This window comes from Cottoperca gobio, chromosome 7 (assembly GCF_900634415.1).
Source record: "Cottoperca gobio chromosome 7, fCotGob3.1, whole genome shotgun sequence".
Taxonomy (NCBI): Eukaryota; Metazoa; Chordata; class Actinopteri; order Perciformes; family Bovichtidae; genus Cottoperca; species Cottoperca gobio.
This window is the reverse complement of record NC_041361.1, coordinates 14,513,140-14,536,849: the sequence shown is the minus strand read 5'-3', so window position 1 is coordinate 14,536,849 and position 23,710 is coordinate 14,513,140. Positions and strand designations below refer to the sequence as shown.

Below are 23,710 nucleotides of genomic sequence, written 5' to 3'. Positions count from 1 at the left end.
CTACACACAAACGCCTCAGCGTTGCTTGATTCAGATGTTCGGCATTCTAACATTTAACCATCTACAGCAGGGGTCTTCAACGTTTTTCGGGCCAAGGACCCCCAAACTGGTGTAGCGTGGTGCAGGGACCCCCTACTGTATATATTGTACACAAGAGGCTTGAGGAGGTCTGTGTGACAATAAAAAAAACTAATTGCTTTATCTACAAACAATATCGTGACCCCCTTGCAGTACCTGTGCGGACTCCCTAGGGGTCGCGGACCCCCTGTTGAAGACCTATGATCTACAGTACATGACGGCTGCTTCCTTCCTGCCTCCTAATATGACATGAATACCAACTAATATCACTTCTATGTGGAGATGAACACAGGTATTCTGGGTCAGGTGATGGTCCTCCTTAGAGATGCACAAATATCGAAGAACAATAACAGTCATTGAATTTAATTTAGTTACTTATCGACCAGTAATATATATATATATATATATATATATATATATATATATATATATATATATATATATATAAAACACACACATACGTATATATAGATCCCTAGTCATGCTGCTTTTATGTGAAAGGTGACACATTACCTTTGCTTCCATTGCTTTACTCACAAAGTGGAAGGTCAAAGATTATGTCAAACAGACCATTTGACAACTGAAGGAGTTTATAACCGAGTGATGTTCCTCCACAAGTTAATTACTCATTCCCTTCCAGCCGGGACGCTGCTCTGTACTCTGCGGCCCTGACTCTTACGTATAAATAACTCTGGGTAGCTTTCATTTGACAGTGAATTACCCACATTATTATTCAAACTTGAATGTGCCTCGTCTAGCTATATTTATTATGCAAATGCAGTCAAATGAACTACTTTGTGAATACTTGATGGATGCTTCATGATCTTATAATAATACGGTTCCCAGGCCCGTAATCACATACAGTAAACAGCTGCACTTCAAAGTACGATGTAAACACTGTTTTACATTTCTGTCTAATTGAACCAGGCAGACATTCACCTGCAAGCCACTAATTAGTAACCCACCCCTCCTACTCACCCGGAGGGCAGCGCAAGGTGTCGATTTTACTATCACACTGAAATCTTTTCTTCAAAGTCCTGCTTTGTTTCATGTCACTAACAGGCCTATAGTGGATGTGGGAAGCAAACAATGCAGAGCATGCATAATGCAACACAAAACCCACCACAAACAAAACAGTGACCCATGCGTCTATTTGAATATTTATGTCATCCTTAAAACAACCGACTGTGGCGTCATTTCCGCCAGTGATCCTCGGAGATGGAAGACGCTGAACAATTATGAATTCTACCGGCAAGTACTCAGTGTCCATGAATGGAGCCACTCTCAGGCATGAATGGGGCTTTGTGTCACTTTGGTGCGCAGTGAAGCAAGCCTGAAAATACAAGCGAACTCTCCCATGAGGTTAGGACTGAAGATACGCCATGGAGACAAGCAGACATGGCCAAGGTATGAGCCTGTGCCACAAGCAGTATTGTGCATACTGGGCACTGCTAAAAGAGAAGCCAGAGGCTGAAAAACTGTTTGTTTATCAGACGCAGGAGCCTTGATGTGTTGTCCTTGGCTGTGCCCGTCTCACTTTTTTGAGGCAATAGGCCATTCACGGACTGGACCTTTACAGATGATTTAATTATGGCGCTGGCATAAAGTATGTGCTTTACATCACCTGATTACAACTTGCTGTTGGCCAAGTAACACTCACAGTTTAGCAGGCCGGACAGGAATCTTACCAAATGGCTTCATTGTAAATGTTTTCACCACAACATTAGCAGGCCACAATGCTAAAACAAATGCAGCAGTGTGAGGCTTAAATTACTCAACACATGTATTTGCTGCCTAGATGAAAGTTTCTTTAACCAAATAATCTAAAATTAGAAACTGTAGTTGGTTTCCTTAATGGAAATATATCTAAAAGATGTGACTGCGGCTTTCACAAAATGATAGTATAGTGTGGTTTTATAGTTTACTAACAAACCACACCTGTAGCAGATTGTAGCCTTTTGGTTCTTAATGGGTCAGATGTGTGAGGCCTGTTTAAATCATTCACTTCACCTGATCATATTGCATAAAGCATGATGGGAGAAAAGTGACACGAGTTTGTGAGTTGAACAATCTGACTAGAACATAAATATTTTGTATTGTATAGTTTGTTTGCTTTACAGCCGTCAGCTATGAAATAATACTTTATATTCTAGGTCCATGAACAAAATGTTGCATCTAAACTTAGTGCTGAGAAACAGTGTGCAGGAATTCACTTACACAATATACACTTTAGTAACTATATAACATATATTACAAGTTTTTGTATTTTTTGAATTTATATTTTGCCCACTAGCTTTGTTAGCACATCCTTATGACTATGCCACCATACCTTTCACTGCACTTTATTGTATGAGCAGGTGAAAAATAAAACATTTGAATCTGAATCTTTGAATCTAGATTTAAAACAGATTGTGGGAAGGACACTGGTGAGTCATATCTTTGGGATTAGCCCATTTCATTTATTAACTAAACTGTAGTTTACACAATAATAATAATAATAATAATAATAATAATAATAATAATAATAATAATAATGTTGTTTATGATATTAATAATTTCAATATTGTTCAGATTATTAAGAGCCACACTTAGCTGTTGGTGGTAGAAAAGACAAAAATGACAGCTGAGCTGATTCTTATTTGCTCAGTCTGCAGGTGTGGAAGTGAAGTTACTGTGGCTGTGGAAAGTTTTCCACTTCGTGGGTTAGTGAGTGACAGCTTAGACTGTAATTTTGACTTAGTTATGCTTTACATTAAATAAATCACACATCTGCATTAATACTGTTAATATTAAGTTAATATTACAATGCCTTTAGTCCAACATCTCTATAAAGGGTAGAAAAGAGCAAAACCGGGAGAAAAGGTTTACAGCTAACCAAGTGTATATATAGAAAGTTCATATCCAGCTTTGATTTGTGATTACCTGTAATAAAAATAAAAACGACCCGAGTAAACTGAGAGAGCCATGAATGTAATGATTAGGCAACAATCTGGTGAAGCTAAGAAAAAAATTCAATTCAATACTGTTAACAAGTCTATACGATTTTGTTTATTTAAATTATACTTGGCTAGCAACATTGTTCAGTGCATTTGAAATCATATTGTTACAGATTAAAATAGACTACATATGTTGTAGTTTCTTTATATGGCTCAATATGTCGATATCCTAGGCAACACGTAGCTATCTACAGACATAGACACAGTACATATAGATAGACTTTTAAACAACAATACAATACAATACATTACATTATGTGTATTTACATTAAATTGGACCACACTCCACATTAATTTGACACTGGCTGCAGCGCCCACTAGCGGCTGACCGGGGAGGCGCCGGGCAGACTCACCCATCCCGCCTCGATGGGACTACGTTAGGCGGACATCAAGAAACCGAGCAGCGGGTCAACAGAGCAGCCTGCCCCGCTACTAATAACAGAGCTAGAAGAGCTGAATCAGTCAACACACAATTTAACCAAAAGGGTCTTTGCGAAGAAACAACTAACGTTACGGTAACTTTGGACCAACGGCCGCTGCGTCTCCCGGTAATTTCTTTTTACATTTAACGTAAAGTTCCGCGCGAGGACCACAACCCAAATTAGCTTTACCGTCATTAAGAATATTTTAAATAAGAAGACACTCACATCAAACATTGCCCCTGATCGCTAAGTTTTAGTGGATTTAAAACTTTATCAAATAACTTCTTATTGTAATAGCTAAATGAAAGGAAGTCTCACCATGACTACGCAGAGCACTTGTCCATCACGTAAAGCCGGGTCCGTCGCCCTGTTCCTGTCCAATGTGAGCCAATATACGTGTGTAGTAGGCTACGAGCCGGTCTCTCTCACCGTCAAAACTGAACCATGTGCAACATCCCTCCTCTGACAACAACACTGGGAGGTGAAACCGTTTTTTGTCAGCGTGACGCGCATTTCCACATCTCCTTATAAATGCACCCACCACCCCAAGCGCATTACTGTAACTCCACCCAAGTCCGTCTTAAAGGGAACAAAATACCCATAAAAGCTAAAAGCCATTAGGAAAAACTAAACACCATTAGGAAAAACTAAACACCATTAGGAAAAGTAGTTTATGGCTTTTAAACCGGCAGTGGTGGAAAATAACTACATTTGTGGGGTTTTTGGACTTTAGGCTAATATGCACATTAATTAAACTTATATTCAGAGGGAAATATTGTCCATTTGTATTTATTCCACTATTTTTAACAGACAACTAGTTACTTTGCAGATTTAAATTCAACAAACAAATCACATGATAGTGTAAATTATGTTTTGGTCTTACAGTAGCCTATATACAAAGTTCAAATCAGCTCTTTTTTCAATGATGATTAATTTATTTCCTTCGCAGACATCCAAAAAGCAGTCCAATGCGTTTTGCAGATAAATATTCACAAAAAATGCAAACAAATAAATAAATCAAGACTGAACACACATACACAGCAAGTATAAATAGACAGCAGGTACAAATAAACTAAAAGGTATGTATTAAAAATGACACCAAAAGAAACATCGATGATAATGATATACAGTATACAGTATGCACACATACATATATATATATATATATATATATATATATATATACATATACATACACACACACACACACACACACACACACACACACACACACACACACACACACACACACACACACTCAAATGCTGCTTGTACATTAAGACATCAGTAATAGTAATCCAATAACACTGTCATTCAGGATCATTTTACTTTTGATACTTAATCTGAATTTGCTACTACTATTTCTGGAGGCCTACTTTTACTTACATCTAGAATGTTTACTAGTGAGGGAGTATTTGTCAGCCTGGTGGATTTTCAGTTCAAAATAGGGCAAATAAACCCACACTCACAGAAACTCACTCCAGGTGCAGCTGTAATCATGTGTGTCCTCACTCACGTGTCCTCACTCGCAGTGAACTAGGAAAATTATGGAAATCAATGAAAGACATGTGACTACTTCAAGGCTCTAACTCTAAAACATACATTATTGAGTACTCTTAGTTTAATTTATTTAGAGATAATTTATGTTAATGTTCATAAATCAGACAGCCAGATTTCCAGTTTTGCAAAAAATGCTTCCCCTACACAAAGTTACTGTAGGTCAATTAGCAACAATGCCCAGAGATGTCCAGATTTAGAATAATAATCATTTTATCTGCCTTGTATGATGACTGTATGGGAAATTGCCCTACATAAGGCAGTAAACAATTTTGATGTGACCTGTGTGGGAGTCAGCGAGTGTGTGGGTGGCTTTTGGCGCGAGTACAATGTACGACTGATAGAGAAGAACAAGTACAAGATTGGCAGTCCGGTTATGGAGGATGAGGACTTGTTTTGAAGCCTGAATGTCACAGAGGAGTTCACTGTCTGTGTTTGTCTTCACCCACGCTGAGAGGCAGAAGGACAATACAGGAGGCCATTTACTAGAAAATAACAGGGAAGTGAGTGCAGGTCATTCTAGTTTTTACAACAGAGTCCAGACTATACTGAGCCTATAGTCTTCCTCCAGACTGCCAAACAATGTTTTTACTGTGGTAACAATCCAAATAAATCCTCAGGCAAATACACACGTTATATATTGAGTGCTGAATAAAATAACCACCTCATAAAAGTGTAAGAGAGATGCAAAATGACCCTGTGACCTCCCCTCCTTCTGTCCTGGTGTTGAAATGTTCCACTGTTTTAATGCTCTAATAAAATCCTTATAGGGTCATATATGGATTAAGGAGTGCCTTACACATATATACCTTTTGTAAATCACAAACCCACTAAATAAATACACCACATATGATGTGTTTCTATTGCTGCAATACTCTTTAGCAAATAAGCTGTTTGATCAACTTCCTGTTGTGCAATGAAGTGACTGGTATCACATGTGATTCCAGTGTGGCATAAAGAGGTGAAACTGCTGTTACGCTGCACTCAACAGATGTAAGGCTTTGTCTTTGAGGAATAATGGTACAACTCACATCTTAATACTCTTGATTTGTTCCATTTTGTTGAGCAGAGGTGACAGCACCATCCAAATGTCAACTTTTTGCCGCCTGGACCAGCAGACTTTCTGTTCTGCTGTTGCTCCGCGGCCTCTGTGGGCGCTTGTGGTGACCCAGGATGCTTAAAGCTGTGGGGGCTGTTGTCGGGTGGGCCAGTCTCCCACAGGGGAGGTCAAGTCATTTCCTGCTCTGAGAGACCTCCGTCCCTCACAGCTGTCAGTGCAGTCAGAAGCCCACCTCCCACATCTGTAACCCCCCCCCCCCCCCCCCTTCTTCTTGCCTTTTTCAAAGATGTGATGAATTGCTCTAAAGGAACTCTCTCATGCTGCTGCAAAATTAAAGGATGATCAAAGCTGGACCAAAATCAAGGCCTTCTGTTTGATTTTTTATGAGCTGAAAGTTGAGTAAAAGTTGATAACAAACAGGAATAATGCCTGAAATATCAAGCTAGATTTGTCTGATTCAACATGCCGTGAACAGCAGATAACCCCTGACATGAGAAATATCTCAAAAGCTAAATGTCTGCCCACCACTCGTACAACGTCTCTAGCTGGAATAGGAAATGAAGTAAGTAGGTGTTAACATACGTGTTCTATGGTAAACACATTTGTGTAGGTTGATGTGCTGACATGGTGTCACAGGGAATTCTCTTATGGAGGAACCAGCTGTGTACAAACATGTAATAGTAATTAGAGCCCCGTTAGACTGCAGATAGATGAGCCTGCTGCTGTTTGAGCTTCACATTCCTTTTTATCATCGTTCCTGTGAATCAATGTTAGAGGTTGTAACAAGTAAAAATATTTGTATCACAGTTATGTTTATTAGATGTAAAACATTTAAATGGATGATTAGTTAACAATGCCTCAGTTATAGCTGCTACGTGTATAAGAAGGTAAAATTGGCATCCATTCAGTAAACTCTGTAATATGGCACCACAGTTGAAACAAGGGGCATCCTCATCCGTTGCAGTCATTGCGTAAAACCAGAGAAATTCTTGAGAAAAATAGTAATTGCACTTCTTTGTTACTACACACCACTTCATTCAGCCTGACATGGAGAGGTCATGTTTGACATTTTTACTTCAAAGTAGACGGCCAAACAGAGGGTATAATCTTAACATATTTGTTTATGAATTAGTTTCAGAAATAAGGAATAGGTTTAGAAAAGGTATGATTAACTTCTGAATCACTACCATTCATTCAGACTTTATCGCTGCTGTCTGCAGAGTTAGGTGTGATTTGAAAAACACACCCTTCATTTAATCTTTTTTAATTCATTGGGTCTGACAAGTTGGAGGGTCAGGGAGGAATCAGGCTCCTCAAATGTCTGAGTGGGCTTTGCACCACGGTCTTTGACCTCATCCCGTGAGGAGACAGCTCAGTTATCAAAGAACCAACAGCCACCGGGAGGAAGAAGAGAACGGGCTGAAGAAAGATGTCCGTGCTGCCTTTGATGGGACTGCACAGAGGGCCAAAACAAAAGACTTTCTGTGAAATCCATTCTGATGTTAAATTGATTGAAACAAATAGCATTTTAGGCTGTTAATGTGTCCTGTGAATAAAATGTAGCCACTAGGAAATCAATGGGTCAGAGGAGGAAAACACACAAACACACACATATACACAAACACAGCTTTATGTGCAGTGGTGCTATCCCTATAAAAGACAACAAAGCAAAATACTTTTTTTTCTCCAAGGGTTCCAACAGAGAAAAACAAAACGGAGTCAGTGGGCAAAGAAGTGAGAGGAAGTTGCAAGGATTAAAGTGATTTAAACCCTGTGACATCTGATTTCATGGTGACAGCTTCAATGAACGGCAGAGACACAAGCATGAAAAGAGCGATTCTTTACCCAGGATGCAGCACTGCAGGCCCAGGCAGCTTCCCCTTCCCTTCTCAGAGTGGGCAGAGGGTCTGCAGGCCCAGCGGGAGGCCTTCCGCAGCCCTGTGAAGTTAATCTCCAGTTCATTAAGAGTTTCAGTTGAAAGTAGTGAATGTAGAAGGGATAAAGAAAAGGCTTTTTACTTCAATACGAAGAAACTGTATATGGGCAATGGATTTTACTTACATTCGTTCCTCAGTAGCAACTCTTGAGTAAAACAACAAAAGGTTGGTAATCAGGACATGGGTGAGTGTTTTTGTTTATTTCGGGTAGACAGATGTCACAGGTCGACAGTCAATATTTGCTTGTCTTCACAACTTGTTCTGAGGTCAAAGTCTTTTTGAATCACCACATGACATACAAGGCCACCTTTCAGGAGGGCAACGGAAAATAGTGAAGTTTGGTATTATTGTTGTTCGACTGCTGATTATTTACAGTGTGTGCATGCACGTCATGACTTTATTGTGTAGAGTAGCGGGGGGGGGGGGGGGGGACTTTGAGGAATGATGGGGCCATCTGTGTTTTTACGGCCTACAAATCTCCTCAGAAAACTATGGTATGATGCCCATTGTGTGCCTTTCCCCAGAACATAGCTCAAAGTCCTGAGGCATGACAAAGTCAATCTGCCTTTTTTCCTCACTCAATCTCTCCTCTCACGCCCACCCTCCTCCCTTTCCTTCTCTCACCTTACTTACTCCCGCTCCATCATTTCCTGTTGAGTCACCAACAGAGCCAGACTGCATCATGTTTTACAGTTAACTGCTCCCCTCCTTGCTCTCCTCCTCCACTTCCTTGTTCACAGATCCCTGTCTTGTAAGGGAGAATAACGCAGTGTGACATATAATAGCCCTCCAGCAGATTTTAAAAGCAAGTAGTGTCCACGAAAAGTCAAAGCAGACGTAGGAGTCTCTTCCTGGCAGCATGACTGATTCATCCAGTAAATGACTCTGAGGATCATCGGATTATTAACTCTGCAGAAAATAAACCATAAAACTTGCCACGCCATGTCATTAGTTTATGTCATTATTGGAATATATAGAGCTTCAAGCTAAAAAGTTAAATGAAAGAAAAAAAAAAGAATCAATGAATAAAAAAAACAAACTGAATCTTTATATAACCTTTCCAATACTATTGACCACTGAGAGTTGTAAAATATCTCTATATTGCTATTGGCTATTTGCAGCCGTATCCTATTAAAACGGGAGGAAGTGATGCTGTGGGTAAGGCTGCACGTAAATGTAGGCAGACCGTGGCTGTGTGTGAGGGAGGGTTGAGGGCAGGGCTCTCAGAAACGAAAGGGCTCTGTGGTGGACTAGTTGAGTCATTTAAAAATGCTGCTGCTGACTCAGTTTGCAAACTTGTCTCCAAGGGCACATCGCCAGTCTCTCTGGCATATTGTGTGTGTGTGTGTGTGTTTGTTTGACTATACTTGTGAGGACCTAACCTGTCTTCATAGAGACAGGATAAGGAAACTCCTCGAGGTTGATCTTTATTACTCTGAAAAAGAGGAACATTTAGACAGAAGTTAACATTATTTATTTAGGTATCATTGTATCATAAACGACATTCTTGGGGTTTGTTAGGAAACCGCTCAAAGAATTACCAGGCAAATTACATCAAATGGAAAATGAAGCTTTGCCTGAAGGAGTGCCTATGCACACCAATGCTGTAATCCCAGCCTGGAAGCAGGTCAAAGTTTTTCTGTGATTCAATCGTTTCGTCATTTCTTCAGTTTTCTTTACACACCCTTCTTGCCACAGTATAACTGTGTCAGTCCAACCATCAACACAACGTGATCCATCTGGGAGTATGGACTCTGGGACGTACTCCAGAATTAGTCATCAGTGTTGCAAGGTCCAAGAATGGTGTGCTGTTGTTGACATTATTGTGTTCAGAGGGTAATTAGGAAGGACACCTCCCTCCATGATGGAATGTGATTTCCTGATAAAATTGTTGAGCTGTGTGATGCATAGTGAGTAATACTCTATTTAAAAGACTGTGTGAACACTAATTATGTTTACATTTGGTATAAATCAAAGGGATGATTGTTAAGAAAATAAAAACAATGACCAACAGTTGCTTCTGGAAAAGATACCTGCAGGCATCATCAGAGTCAGCCAGTTCAGACCTGCAATCCAGTCTCCAAATGCGTGCCAACAGCTGAATCTCATACAGAGAAAGGTTCCTTTTCCCAATACTGTCTGCCGTAACAAATTCAGAGCATCCTTGACGAAACTTAAATTCGCAATCCAAATCGCTCGAACTTGGGAGGAAACAAGAGTAGATAAGATACATTTACCTATCTTTAGCTAACGTTAGTTAACTTAGCTAACTGCCACTACAGGGCAAAGATAAGGAGCCGAATAATGCTAAAGCTAATTCAGTTAATGCTAGTTAGTTAGTTAGTAATCTTAGATTAGCTAACGCTAGTTTTGTATTGTTTACCATCTTAACACTAGTATCACAAGTAGTTGATCTTATATTCTAAAGCTAGTTATATTATTTTAACTAATGTATGTATGTATGTATGTATGTAATGCTAGCTAACTAGTTAACTAACCCATCTAAAATAAATTAGCGTTATGCTATTGTGTTCAAGAAGTTAGCAGTCTAGTAAAGTTTAACATTATTTTATTTTTCAGACTCAAGGCGGACAATAACGTTAGTTCAACATGAGTTGGCGATCATCTGCTGTCAGATGTCAAACACTTGTGGAATTTTGTAAGTTATGCTACGCATCTTGTGACTGTTTCCCAAATTGCTACATCAGAGTCAGATGTCTGGAAAGCTGTCTCGGGTCTGACCCGAGACAATTTTCCAGTCTTCAGTTTCCAGTCAATTTCCAGTCTGAATCAATGACACACGTAGCTGCATTTTTGCAATAGGCCTATAGTTAATTGATTAGAGTTATGAAATGGGTCATAGCTACGGTATATTTTTGATTCAGCGGAAACAAACCCGAACAACCTACAGCAGGTGACAAATCGAGAAAACACAGGTCCTCATCTTCAGAGACAAGTACGTGGTGTCCTTTTTTTCTACCAATTCTTGCCAGACATTTTACAGAGATTCAATTATGTTTAGAGTCCATGCTTACTACAATCATCTTTCTATTCAGTGTGTTTTTAGTATTTGAATAAACAGTTAATCATACAGATTGGATAAAAGGGGAAGGCATGTACAAAGGTTCTGGGTCTGATTGATACCCAAGGAATGAACATTTTGGGCAAACTATGTGAGTCCACCCTAGGATACCTTGTAGATCATAAGTAGTAGGAGTATGAAGTAAAAACAACTAATACTCAAAATAATTAGACCTATGTAGCTTTTTAAGGCATTAGTTCTATGTTTTCATGTTTGCCTTGAGGTTAGCAGCTTTTCTCTGTAAATTTCACATTTTGCCCAAACATTGTGTATAATTATGTGCGATCAGACAAGCGATCCAGAGACTCCAGGATGAACGTGAAGAGCTTTTACGCAGTCTCAGAGTCTCTCAGAGTAGTTTAAACCGTGATTCTGGTGTTGTTCAAGACCTCACTGACATGTTGGTCTCTGGGGACAAAATAGACGAGGAGCTGGAAGCAGAAAAATGCAAAGTGGCATTTTTAAAAGACCAGGTGACACAGCAAATTTCTCTTGACTTTTTTTACAACAATTGACCCTAGTTGTTTGATTTGTTTTCAGATTTTAAAATGGTAGAGGAAGTTGTCAGGAGAAAAGACTGGTGGGGGAAGTACAAAAAATACCTGCTTAATAGAAAACAAACTGCACAGGGTTAGTGTTACACAGAAAATTCACTTGACCATAAATTAAAATAATATTTTCACCCACTTCCTTAAAAAAAAAAAAGGTTTGTCAGCTGACCTTCATACTTACAGCTTCTGTTTGATTTTTGTTGTTAGTCTTACTCTATCATGACACCTGTTACTAGTAAACACAAACATTAATCAATGTATTTATCTAATCTAGGCTCGCAAATGCTTTAATACAATGATGACCAGGAATGGAGAGTTGAGTGATGAGCTGAAGACACTGAATGTTGAGAAGAAACACTTCCTACATGTTCAATCTCGGCTGGAAAAGGTACATTTCCTTAACACCAGTCAGTTCTTAAATTAAAATTAATTCTGCTGATACATCCTGCCAATATGTAGCAACTGGGGGAATACCAAGGAGGATGTGCCAGAATGATGGCACCTTACTTGTAGATTATCTTGAAATCACATTTTTTGTTGTTGATTGAATTACTTCACCACAGAAGAATAAACACCATCCCCAAAGCTGGAGAGTTTGGGGAATAGTGCCAGACAAGACTTGGCTGTTGATAGTGGTGATGTTTTAATGTAGGATGAATATTTAAGGAGTAATATTTTGAGAATGTAGACAGTTAACTCTATATTGTGTCATCCAGGAGCTGCTTGCAATTCGCAATGATATTTGTAACCTGATGGATAAATGCACTGAAGCCTTCAATGCCAGGTAAACCATTCTGCAGCATTTATCCATTTTAAATCTTGTTGTATTTCTTGAATCACGCGGTGCACAAATGTTAGATCATTTTACTCATCAGGTAGAGGAAAGAATATGTATTTATTTTGACGGTGACTAACATACTTACAAAGGTTGTACTCTCATTCATATGAGCCTTAAATGTCCTTAAATGTCTTAATATCTAATAGAGGGAACAAGAAATGCCTGAGAGCAGACATCATTTGCTAAAATTATACAGTTGAGGCACACTTGCATGTCTGCTCACATTTTACTAATATATACATACATGTTTTTTTTTCTCCCGTTGCCAACATCTTAGATTCATGAAGGTAGAGTACTTCCACTAACTTTCCAATTTATGGCTACTTAGTGTGAACATCCAGGAAAGAAAAAGAATGCTGATGGACCAGAATGTTGCTAAGTTCACCAAAGAGAGGAGCAAGCTGGACGAGAAATGTCTCATTACTGCAACTTTGAGATTTTCCTAGGAATAAAGAATATTGCACGTAACAACCAGGACATCTGTCGCAAAAGGTGACTATAAATCTTGTGCTTTGAACACAAAATTAGTATAAAAAATGTTCTATCTTGTGACCAAACTATGTCATACATTTGAAGGGATCGAAATATTACATTTTTTAAAACAAAAATATTATTCATACAACAAACACGCACACATTAGCCAACACACACTTCATCATCATGGTCATGAGCAATAGAGAGGAATCTAAAGAAAAAAAGAAAAGAAAAAATACCTTAAAAGAAACCTTAGTTTTGCCCAAATTCACAATTAAAAATCGGTACAGCACCTTATCTGAAATATTATTTAATAAATATCTTAGTTTCGGCAATCTGAGTGTACAAAGCTCTATCATCCTGCTGTTCCCATAAAGTGTGACACTCTATCAAAGGCTGCGATGCCAAAGCTACTTGGCAATGTTGTGGACAGTTCTTGCCTTCGTTTTTCACACATTACGTCATTATATGCTTCGTCATTATAGCTATGATATTCCATAGCATGTTGAGATTTAGTTTAGTGCTAAATCACATTCTTTTTAACACAACAGAGCACTGTCACTGCAGGACAGTTTTTTTCAAACCAACTGTGTTGACTTCTAATCAAATGAACTAGTGACACCTTGTGTTCAAAATGTGTAACTGCTTGACTCAGATGCCTGACCTCGAGGACGATAAGAGAAGATCTTTTTTTATTTTAACACTTTTTTAAATTGTTTTTTAACATATATAGACAGTACATAAGACAGTACACAAACTTCCACATCCAAGACATAACAAAATGAAGTACATTAACAGTCGCACAAATAACATAATTACATTAACATTAACATGTGGGTAGGCTATGTAAGGAGATATACAAACATGTAGGCAGATATAAAAGGCTTCAATCCTTCTCCCAGCATAGGAACATTAATCAGCTCCAAATTGCTGACCCAGAGTGCCCTCTAGATCCGCATGTTCCAGATAGTTAAGGAACGGGCCCCATACTTTTTAAAATAGTTCTTGTTTTCCTTTAATTGAATAGATTATTTTCTCTAATGAGACACATGCAGACAGTTCTTTTAGCCAGTTACCAATACTTGGACTGTTTACATTTTTCCATGAAAGTGCTATAATACTTTTTGCTTGTAGCAGACATAGATTTAAAAAGAATTGTTCTTCCTTATGTTATGTTCTTTTGGGTAACACCCTAACAACAAAAGCCTGGGCTCCATGCTTAACTGCAATGATAAATCTATTCTATCATACATTTAACCTCCTCCCAAAACGTTTTTATCTTGGTACACTCCCAAACACAATGGAAGAACGTTCCTTTGGATTGTCCACATTTAAAACATAAGTCTGGGATATTACCATTAAATGTGTTTAGCTTTTCTGGAGTAATATATGTACGCATTAGACAGTTATATTGTAAGAGCTTAAGACTTAAGAGTCTTGCAACCATTTTTGTTGGAATCGCCATTTAGGAGGATCTCTCGTCAGCCTTGAGTCGACATAAAGCAGTGAGTTTAGTGCATGGTCTGAAATAAGGATTCCATCATAAGTGTAGTATATGTATATAAGAATAGCAAGAATACTCTATAGCATCAGGCTTTAATTCTCTCCAGATGTCCTTCAAATTGAAATCTTAATATTAAGTAATACTTCCCGGCTTTTGGTGTGTGATTTATCTATGTTCCCTGATCCTTTGTTGGATCCAATACACAATTAAAATCCCCTGCTATGATGTAATTACCAGTAAATGTTGAAAGCGTATAAAACAGGTCCCTGAAAAACTTTGGATAATCATTATTGGCGACATGACCTTTGACACAGATTAGGTTACCCACATGTACATAAAAATAAAAAATACATTTAAAAAACATTAAGAAACATAACACAGATGTTCCAAACCACATCCAACCCTGTGAACCTTTAACCCCTTTCCCGAATGCCGCCACCCTAATGGGCAGCCCCCCCCCCCCTGCTCATGTTGCTACTTCCTCTTATAGACGGAATCGGAGTTTCGGTCTTCCGGTGGAATCCCAATGCATGCTGGTGTGGCCTAGCCTAGAAAAGTGAGCACCAACTCTACAAGGGCCGCCATATTGGATTTCTTCTCTACGTGTTTACATTGTATTTAGCTAGTTTTTAGTGTGTAATCATCGCTCTTCTAGTTATGGGATTTGGACACCGACATTGTGTGGTGAAAGGATGTTCAAACAGTGGGGAAAAAGCTAAATAAATGGGCAGTAAGTACAGTTAATAGATTATAACATGTCTTGTAGAAATATTGTACTTTTTATTAAATCTACTTTTACTCGGTGTTGAATCATTGCTTCAGATCAGCGGTGACAGCTCTGTGATCTTTGACCAGTTGGGCTCCTGTGATGGAGTCCAGGATAAAAACATAATTGAGTTCTGGGGAAAGGTGGAGAACAGAGTCCGTGCAGGCCTTTCTTCATTTCAAGGAAACTCTTAATAGCAAGTGGGTAAGTGGACATGAAGCCCCTTGTCAGGAGAGAGTCGTGATACTGTCACAACAGTCAATCGAAACTTGATGAAGTTTCTGGCCTCTGTGTATTGAGAGCTTTCATCCAGCTATAATCCAGCTCTTATGTTCTGTTGTGCATCTAGAAAAGTGCTATATAAATTAAATGTATTATTAATATAATTTTTTTGCCCATCCATTTATCCTTTGTAACTGTCACTTACATATTCCCACACTGCCGTGCTCTGCTGTAGATTTCTGAAATGTTAAAGGCCATGGGGGGTCTTTTGGCAAAGTCAAATTTGTGAAAAGAAATGTAACATGGAACATGGGAGTCTAGAAACTGATGGAAATGCCTGTTGCTAACATTTCACCTCCAGGACATTGACAGTCTCAGTACCGTTGCTGGACAGCTCCTGGGAAAGACCCCCCAAGCTGTCAACCTCACCACTGCTGCTGCGACCCCTGCACCTGTGTAGGTGTTGTTTTTATCTTGATGAGTGTGCAGGTATCAGACATCAAGCTGAAAGACCAATGATATAGAATAATCAGTCACAGGCAGACAAATAGCAATACCATAATCAGATATCAACCTCTTGTTAGCTTTGATGTCCGCTTTAAAAAAAACAGCACATATGAATTTATAATCTCAGCAGCAACCCCAACGTGGTGGAGTCAGTGCTGCTGGAGGTGAAGGAGCCAGTGAGGAGAGATGATCTCGACACTGATCAATAAGAGGGTGAGTAAAACTGAAAATATTTCTCCATTTCTTCCAAATGTTACAATTCAAGATTTGTAGACTCGCGTGTAGATTATTATTATCATAATGTTACTCTTCTATGTCTATGTAAAAATACAAGCTCTTATCCAGTAGCTTATTTCATTAGTTTTCTTATATGTTGATTTGGTTTTTACTTTTCTATCCTTCAGATTCAGAGGAAGAAGAAGACGACGGACTGACTGATGTTTACAGTCGATGCTGCTCCTTGCAGCTGCCTTAAGATACTGCACGCTGAGCCAGTGGAAACAACTCTGCTGAGCTTTTATATTCTCTAAAAGCTATATTATAATGTATGCTGTTTAAATGGACATAATATGACGTGAAGCTCCAATATATCAGTTATTTAACAGGGAATAAACCTGCTTGATTTAAAAGAAGTATGAGAGTTAGTGGCATATTTATGTATATTAATGTGAATTTCTTCAGTCAGTAGTACTTATGAATTCAATAAATGTATTATTTTATTGTATCATATAATGTTTTTTGTCCTTTTCTCAGAGGTAGTTTTTACATTTAAGCCCAGAGCATTTCAACAAGCTGTTCAGAATGAAAGATAAACTGGCGACAAATAGGTCAGCATTCATTAATATCCCGATATATATTGTGCACACTGACACAGGCGGGAAAGGTCATATTGTGTGGATGATGACATTTAGAGGAAACGATGATTCAAAGACAATTTCTATTGCACAGACTTCCAAGTTGTTTCTAGAAAGTATAAGAATACATGAACACTACGTAATCAAAAAAATCTAACAATGTGACATGATGAGAAACAAACAACCAAGTTTTTTGGCATAGTACTGATAATTAAAAGACTTAACAGGTTCACTCATTCACTCACACAAACAGTATTAAAATCAGCCATTACACTCGTACACGATTTGGCCATTAGTTCAGTTGATTTGTTTAACTTAAAGAGTGAACGCCCATTGTCTGCTGAGCTGAGTATAAGCAAGAGACACGGCGAGTATAAAGAGTCGCTGAGCTTCATTATAGAGTTTGATTTTTAAGATGAGATCAGTTTCATGTCAAAGTGTTTTTCAGTCGTCTATCTCTGGCCAATGTCACCACAGTACACCACCCTGCTCTCCAGACGTGAACGCTCAGCTTCAAACACCAGCAAATGGCTCAGCAGCGTCTCCTCAGGACCCGAGCGGATCAGGGATGGATCATTGTTCTGCACTCACAGAAAAAAAAACACACACACAGCTAATCAACCACCACAGTCACTGTTTCCAAGTCCAATACATGCATTCAGTGTTAGTGCCTCCTCAACAGCAACAATGGAAATACAGCAACATTCTTAATCTGGCCAAAGAACTGCAATCTTTAAGGTTCAAAGATTCAAATCAACACTGTTCATATACTGAAATAAGCACTCACTGCCACAGCAGAAACAAAGGCATCCATAAGGTGGTAGTCTGCTTCGCCATGTCCACTCATGGACACGAAGTCCCTGGGGGCGCCACTTTTTGCCGTGTGCTTTGTGGATCTTTGGGTCAGAAAGTCAAACACGCGTACCTCATGGCCGTCACATGACAGCTCCCCCTGTGAAGACAGTTCATTATATACTGTAGATAGTATTTAACTGATGCATCCATCCTAGAAGCAGAGTAAGAGCTCAGCAACATATCACATACTGTATATACGACTTCTGTTTGGTCATACCATGATACCATATACAGTAACTTACATTTGTACACGAGACAAGGTACAGTGTATGGCCAAAAGTAGGACACCCCACATACTATGTGAGCTTGAGGTCTAGGGCTGTGTTTCATGGTTTGGGCAAGGATCCTTAGTTCTATTAAAGAGAGCACTTAATGCTGCGGCGCACATCATATTTTAGACAATAATGTGCTTCTAACAGTTTGGAGGGGGCACTATCAAAATACAACGTTTTTTCTAATTTGGTGTGGAAGAAATTGTCTGGCCTGCACACATGTTTGGATTAGAATTGCGTTTATTAGATTTCCTAATATTGTGGAAAGCCTTCCCTGACGAGTTGAGGCTTGTTTGTTAAAGCAGGGATTTTGTAAATCTTCAACAACCATATGAGTATAACGTTTGGGTGTCCGTGTACTTTTGGCCATCTAGTATGTGGCGTATCAGTGATATTTGATTTATTTTTCATGATCACCCTCTTCTTTTAACAAAGTATAAATACTTTTTGTTAGGTAGAATGACCTTGACTTCTGTGAGCCAGTAGCTGATCTATCTTTTTCCCGCTGGCTTCCTTTTTTTGTAGCATCTCCTTTTCTTCAATGCACATTCCTTCCAGCCCTACCCTGCTGCCATAGATGGTTGTTTTGCGCTTGCAAATCTCCTCAGTGAACGCCACCATGGAAAAGGCTGCGGTCAGACCCCCTTCAAACTCCATGTTTACAACCTGGGCAGACAGAACAGATAAACAAGATGAGACACTAGGGAATAAGCAGCAGTCTGAAAAGATTATCTGAAATGATCTGATACTATAGTTTATTTTAAGGTTGTGTTTGATACAGTGTTCATACAGCGTTTTAAGAGTAAAATTCAAGCACTTTCAAGGTACCTAGACTCTCTGAGCCGTTATCATCTTGTCTAAATTGTTACTATAAATGCAATTGCAAAAGATAAAGTTTACAGAATTCCTTAATACCCACAGCAACTAATGCATATTGTCACTTGGATTATTTTACCGGCTTTTCATATTAACTTTGTTTTGATGATGATTATTTAATGCTTAGCTACATGTCTGGTGTGAGACGCCAGGACACAACAAAGAAATATGACGAGAGGATTGTTTCATTTCACATAATCAAGCAGTTTTTCAAGGAGTATATTCAAAATCAAGTATAAAAAATGAATTATTTTTCCAAACTTTTAAGACTTTGTACGAACCCTGTTGATACCACAACGTTTTATTTAAGCAGCAATAAAGCTTAATGGGTTAGAGAGGGATAATAAAGTATGTGGTGTATTATTATAAATGCAGCGGCACGTGTCTTGACAAGAACTAGGAAACGGGATCATATTACTCCTGTATTAGCTGCTCTGCACTGGCTCCCGATAAAATACAGAATAGAATTCAAAATCCTTCTCCTGACTTACAAAGCAATTAATGGTCAGGCTCCAGCATATCTTAAAGATCTTATAGTACCATTAACAGGTTCACTCACCAACTAGAGCATTGCGCTCCCAGACTGCAGGGTTACTTGTGGTTCCTAGAGTCTCTAAGAGTACAATGGGAGCCAGAGCCTTCAGCTATCAAGCTCCTCTCCAGTGGAACCAGCTTCCAGTTTGTGTTCGGGAGGCAGACACCCTCTCCACATTTAAGAGCAGGCTAAAGACTTTCCTTTTTGATAAAGCTTATAGTCAGGGCTGGCTCAGGTTTGCATAAATCCAAACTTTATCTTTTTTGATCACAACATAATTTCTGTCAAATGTTGTATTTGTACTATGTTGTTTATCCTGTACACATGACATCAATTGCACGTCTGTCCGTCCTGGGAGAGGGATCCCTCCTCAGTTGCTCTCCCTGAGGTTTCTTCCATTTTTCCCCCTTTAATTTTGGGGTTTCTTTTAGAAAGTTTTTCCTTGTGCGATGCGAGGGTCTAAGGACAGAGGGTGTCGTAACCTGTACAGTCTGTAAAGCACACTGAGACAGATTTGTGATATTGGGCTATATAAATATATTTGATTTGATGCCATGCAGATTAAGAGTGAGTCTTGAGTGTTTTCTCACCTGGTTACTGCAGACATTATTGTCACACTCGTAGACACAGCGGCCATACGGCCCAGTCCTCAGGGCCTCAGTTACTGACTCCATGTCTGGGAACGAGCTCGGACATATGACTGATACAGGCCATCCAGTGTGACCCTAACACACACACACACACACACACACACACACACACACACACACACACACACACACACACACACACACACACACACACACACAGTACATATGAAATCTTGTTTAGCAAGTAAAGTATTATGTGCACAGATGGTAAAGTATGATACATAACTAGTGAAAATAATTTGGTTGAAACCTGTTTCACTCTATCCAGGTAGATTTTTCGTGCCGAGTATGGACAGTCTCCTTCTATTGAACAATCCAGGCAGCGATTTCCAGCACCCGATGGCTAACAAAAAACAAGCAAGGTCACATTTTATATTCATGCATTGTATAAACATTTCTGTTTGCAATAATGCAGAGAACTGTCATGGATGTAATACATCTTAATTACACAAAACCACAGCTCAGCAACATTGAAAATAATTGAAGTGGTTTTAGTAAATTTATATACATTTATAGATCTACAATAAAAAGGAAAGGAAAATCTGCAGTGGCTACTGGTTTCCTTAGTGATTGTGATGATTTCTTTGTATTAGGCCACATACTGTGAAGAGACCACAGACCTTGTTTTCTTTTCCAAAGTGGCTGACAGATCCAAATGATGACACTTTCACACAACTGCAAGGTACAAACAGCAAGGTTAATGATTCACGTTGAACTCAAAGAAAACAACCTCGTCCCTCTGAAAACACAGAGACTGTGGTTCAACAAAAGTGTTACTGCACCTTACTTCTGAACATCAGATGAGCTTGGAGTTGATCATTGATAGCTGTTTGATTTACCTGCGTGCTCCTGCCCAGTGATGTATTAGGTCAATGTCATGGCACGATTTAGCCAAAAGAGCAAAAGAGCTCTCTGCTTCATTCCTCCAGTTCCCCCGGACAAATGAGTGAGCAAAGTGATAAAACCCGACCTGGAACAAGAGGTTGACAAGACTCATTTGTAACAGTTTTTTAAACCATGTTTTAAAAGCAGGAATACTGTTACTGTTTAATGAATGGGTTTAATGAGGAAGCTTGAGGATTTGCAGTATTATTGTCTTTATTTCTATTCTATTTGCATTCTTACCGGCTCAAGGTGCTGAATGTGCATCACATCCCCTATGACTCCAGCATCTATTAGCTCCTAAAAACAAAAGCAAATAAGATAAAATCCTAATTTGGATATTGTGATTTCTATCACCACCAAAGTTTCTGTGTTTTGTAATTGAAAAAGTCAAAGCATGCTTCGCTCTCCTTACTAAAAAATCTTATTAAAACTCTATTACAGGTTTTCTTTTTAAGATAACCAAATAGACGTCTTTGAACCCAAAACTGTGACCCATGCCCGGTGGAGAAAACTATAAAATGTTTTCATAAACCGAAAGTGTGACAGGAAATGTTCACCTTTATCTTGTGGATGACGGGATCATACCGGAGAACGTGACCCACCGATAGCATCACGCCACTCTGACTGCAAGCCTCCACAATCGCTGTGCAGTCTTCTGCAGTTGTCTAAGAAAAGGAATAGTATATTTTCCAAAGTTGGCTACGTGCTTGAAAGAATTGTGTTCTGACATGTTATGAACAAATACAGTATGCATTATGGAAGCATGTTTTTCTAAAAGGGCCATTTTAAATTAATATACATGATTAAAACTAACATGAAAAAACTCACTGTAAAAATCAATCCGTAGGATCATTACACCAACACACAAGGTTAAAGTTATGCTTTACATTTATTTACAAACACTCACTGCCATTGGTTTCTCCAGCAGAACATGGTAGCCCTTCTTTGCAAAGGCCACCATGGGTTCCTGTGAAACACAAACTAATTTAATAGAAAGACTAGTAAGATGATGAGGTTTCCACATAATTCAGATCAATAACAAGATGTGTGCACAGTTGAGCGTTACACACATATACAGAATTGATATTGTACTTTTACCTTATGAAGGCGGTCTGGAGTACAAATTAACACCGCATCTGCAAACTTTTCTCTTTCCACTATACTGTGCCAGTCTGAAATAAAAAAAAGCATTCAATAATTTAGCATGAGGCAGATCATTTTATATATATATATATTTGATGCTCACCTTCAAATATGTTTTCATCTGCAATTTTGTGTTGCCGTTGAAGTTTAGTGCGAGCAAATTTCCTCGGATCAGCTACTCCAACAACCTGAAATGGTGAAGTTGAGTTAATGACCTGGATATAACAAGTTAGACATTACAACGTAATACTTGGGCAGAGGTGAAAAGAAAATATTCAAATCTTTTTTAAGTAAAGCAGCAATACAGTAGGGAAGAATATGAGAGCCTTTAATTACAGGAAACATATCTTTTAGGATCTACTTATACCGTGACATACATTTTTCTATTATACTTTACATGTTTCTTTCATTAATATATAGTTAATGATATCATCCTGAATTATGTGGCTCACAGAGATTTTATGGTTCCACAATATGTTTTTATCAATCCAATCAATTAAGGACACGAGCCACAAAAATGACCAGATCAGGCTGCAGGGCGACATCTCCTGACCTTAAGTCGTTCAGGGTGAATGGAGGCAAAACTGGAGTAAATCTCCCCTCGACTTCCAGCTCCCACCACGATGACACGGACAGGGGATGTCATTCTGGCACCCTGAGAACTTTAACACAACTGAATAGATATAGATATAGATCAGCCATCACTTGAAGGTTGACGAAAGTAACAATTTAAACACATCTGACACTTACATATATGCAAGTAGGTAGCTAGCTCATTAAAACAGTGTTTCTTTCTCAGTTTATGATATTGCTGTTTGGCTCGGTACCTGTTCTGTCCCATACAGCTGTCAACACCTTCTGTCTGTTTCCACGTTGGTCCAATTTTGTCAAAATACACGACTACAAAAACATCGGAGTGCAGTCAGCGTTTGACTACAACAGCAGTGTGTCACTTCTTCTGACAAAACAGCACGACCACGAAGCAGCCACAAAGTAAGGCAACGGTCCCTACTGTGTGCTTGAGCCCCTTCTGCTGCATTCACTGCTCCTCGTAAACTGTCATTTCCTTGTTTGAGAATCGTGACATTGTTGCGATGTTAAAGATTAAAATGAAGGCAGCTGGAGTTGTTGTTTAAAATACGCTTCACCTTTATTTAGGTGGAGACACGTCATATGACAGTCGTCCATTAAAGCGTGGCGGTGTTACGTGCTCCACGTCTCTAAACAATCGGTCTTCACTGTCCAAAAACTGATCTGCAGGCTAAACCAATGGATCGTCATAGATCACCGCTCAACACTTCGCCCTATGGGTATTGCAACTAATATTTCCGACAGCACCTGAAGGCAACATTGAGCTACATCTTCAGAGTATGTTACGTATTTTGTATCTTGTATTTAATAATGTCTTATCGTCATATGTATTAGGTCTCCCATTTACTTCTTTATTTGTTTTATTGTATATAGTTTATAGCATTATTATTATTATTATTATTATTATTATTATTATTATTATTATTATTATTATTATTATTGTTATCATTGTTATTATAATAATAATTGTATTATACCACAGACTCATCCCACACCACAAAACGCATTGGTCAGTCCTTTGTGACTGAAGCCATCAGACTCCACAACCAAGGCTT

At 38.8% G+C, this 23,710-nt stretch overlaps 1 protein-coding gene and 1 pseudogene across 4 annotated transcripts; one reads left to right on the top strand and one right to left on the bottom strand.

Annotated features, from left to right (window-relative positions):
• Positions 1-7,963: 7,963 nt before the first annotated feature.
• On the top strand, positions 7,964-16,529 carry LOC115011005 (uncharacterized; annotated as a pseudogene).
• Positions 15,116-23,378, bottom strand: LOC115010486 (uncharacterized oxidoreductase YjhC). Of its 4 annotated transcripts, none has more exons than XM_029435056.1 (14): positions 22,892-23,373; positions 22,618-22,726; positions 22,168-22,252; positions 22,020-22,093; positions 21,829-21,888; positions 21,479-21,586; positions 21,162-21,218; positions 20,876-21,006; positions 20,657-20,711; positions 20,287-20,379; positions 19,977-20,111; positions 18,540-18,641; positions 17,636-17,800; positions 15,116-17,429 (listed from the first exon to the last, which is right to left on the bottom strand). In XM_029435056.1, exons 1-14 carry the CDS (start codon positions 22,903-22,905, stop codon positions 17,301-17,303), a joined length of 1,317 nt encoding a protein of 438 aa, XP_029290916.1. In that variant the 5' UTR covers positions 22,906-23,373; the 3' UTR covers positions 15,116-17,300. The 4 variants fall into 4 exon arrangements, with proteins under 4 accessions (XP_029290916.1, XP_029290917.1, XP_029290918.1 ...); XM_029435057.1 differs by having other exon boundaries at positions 22,618-22,737; positions 22,892-23,372; XM_029435058.1 differs by lacking the exon at positions 15,116-17,429 and having other exon boundaries at positions 17,642-17,800; positions 18,440-18,641; positions 22,892-23,378.
• Between the last annotated feature and the right edge of the window lie 332 nt (positions 23,379-23,710).

Bases quoted from the DNA above. Each gene is read 5' to 3' on its own strand.
- LOC115010486 (XM_029435056.1), bottom strand. The intron at 18,642-19,976 runs GTGAGAAAACAC...CTGTCTGCCCAG, and splicing joins ATAATGTCTGCAGTAACCAG to GTTGTAAACATGGAGTTTGA. The intron at 17,430-17,635 runs GTGAGTGCTTAT...CTGTGAGTGCAG, and splicing joins CCTTTGTTTCTGCTGTGGCA to AACAATGATCCATCCCTGAT.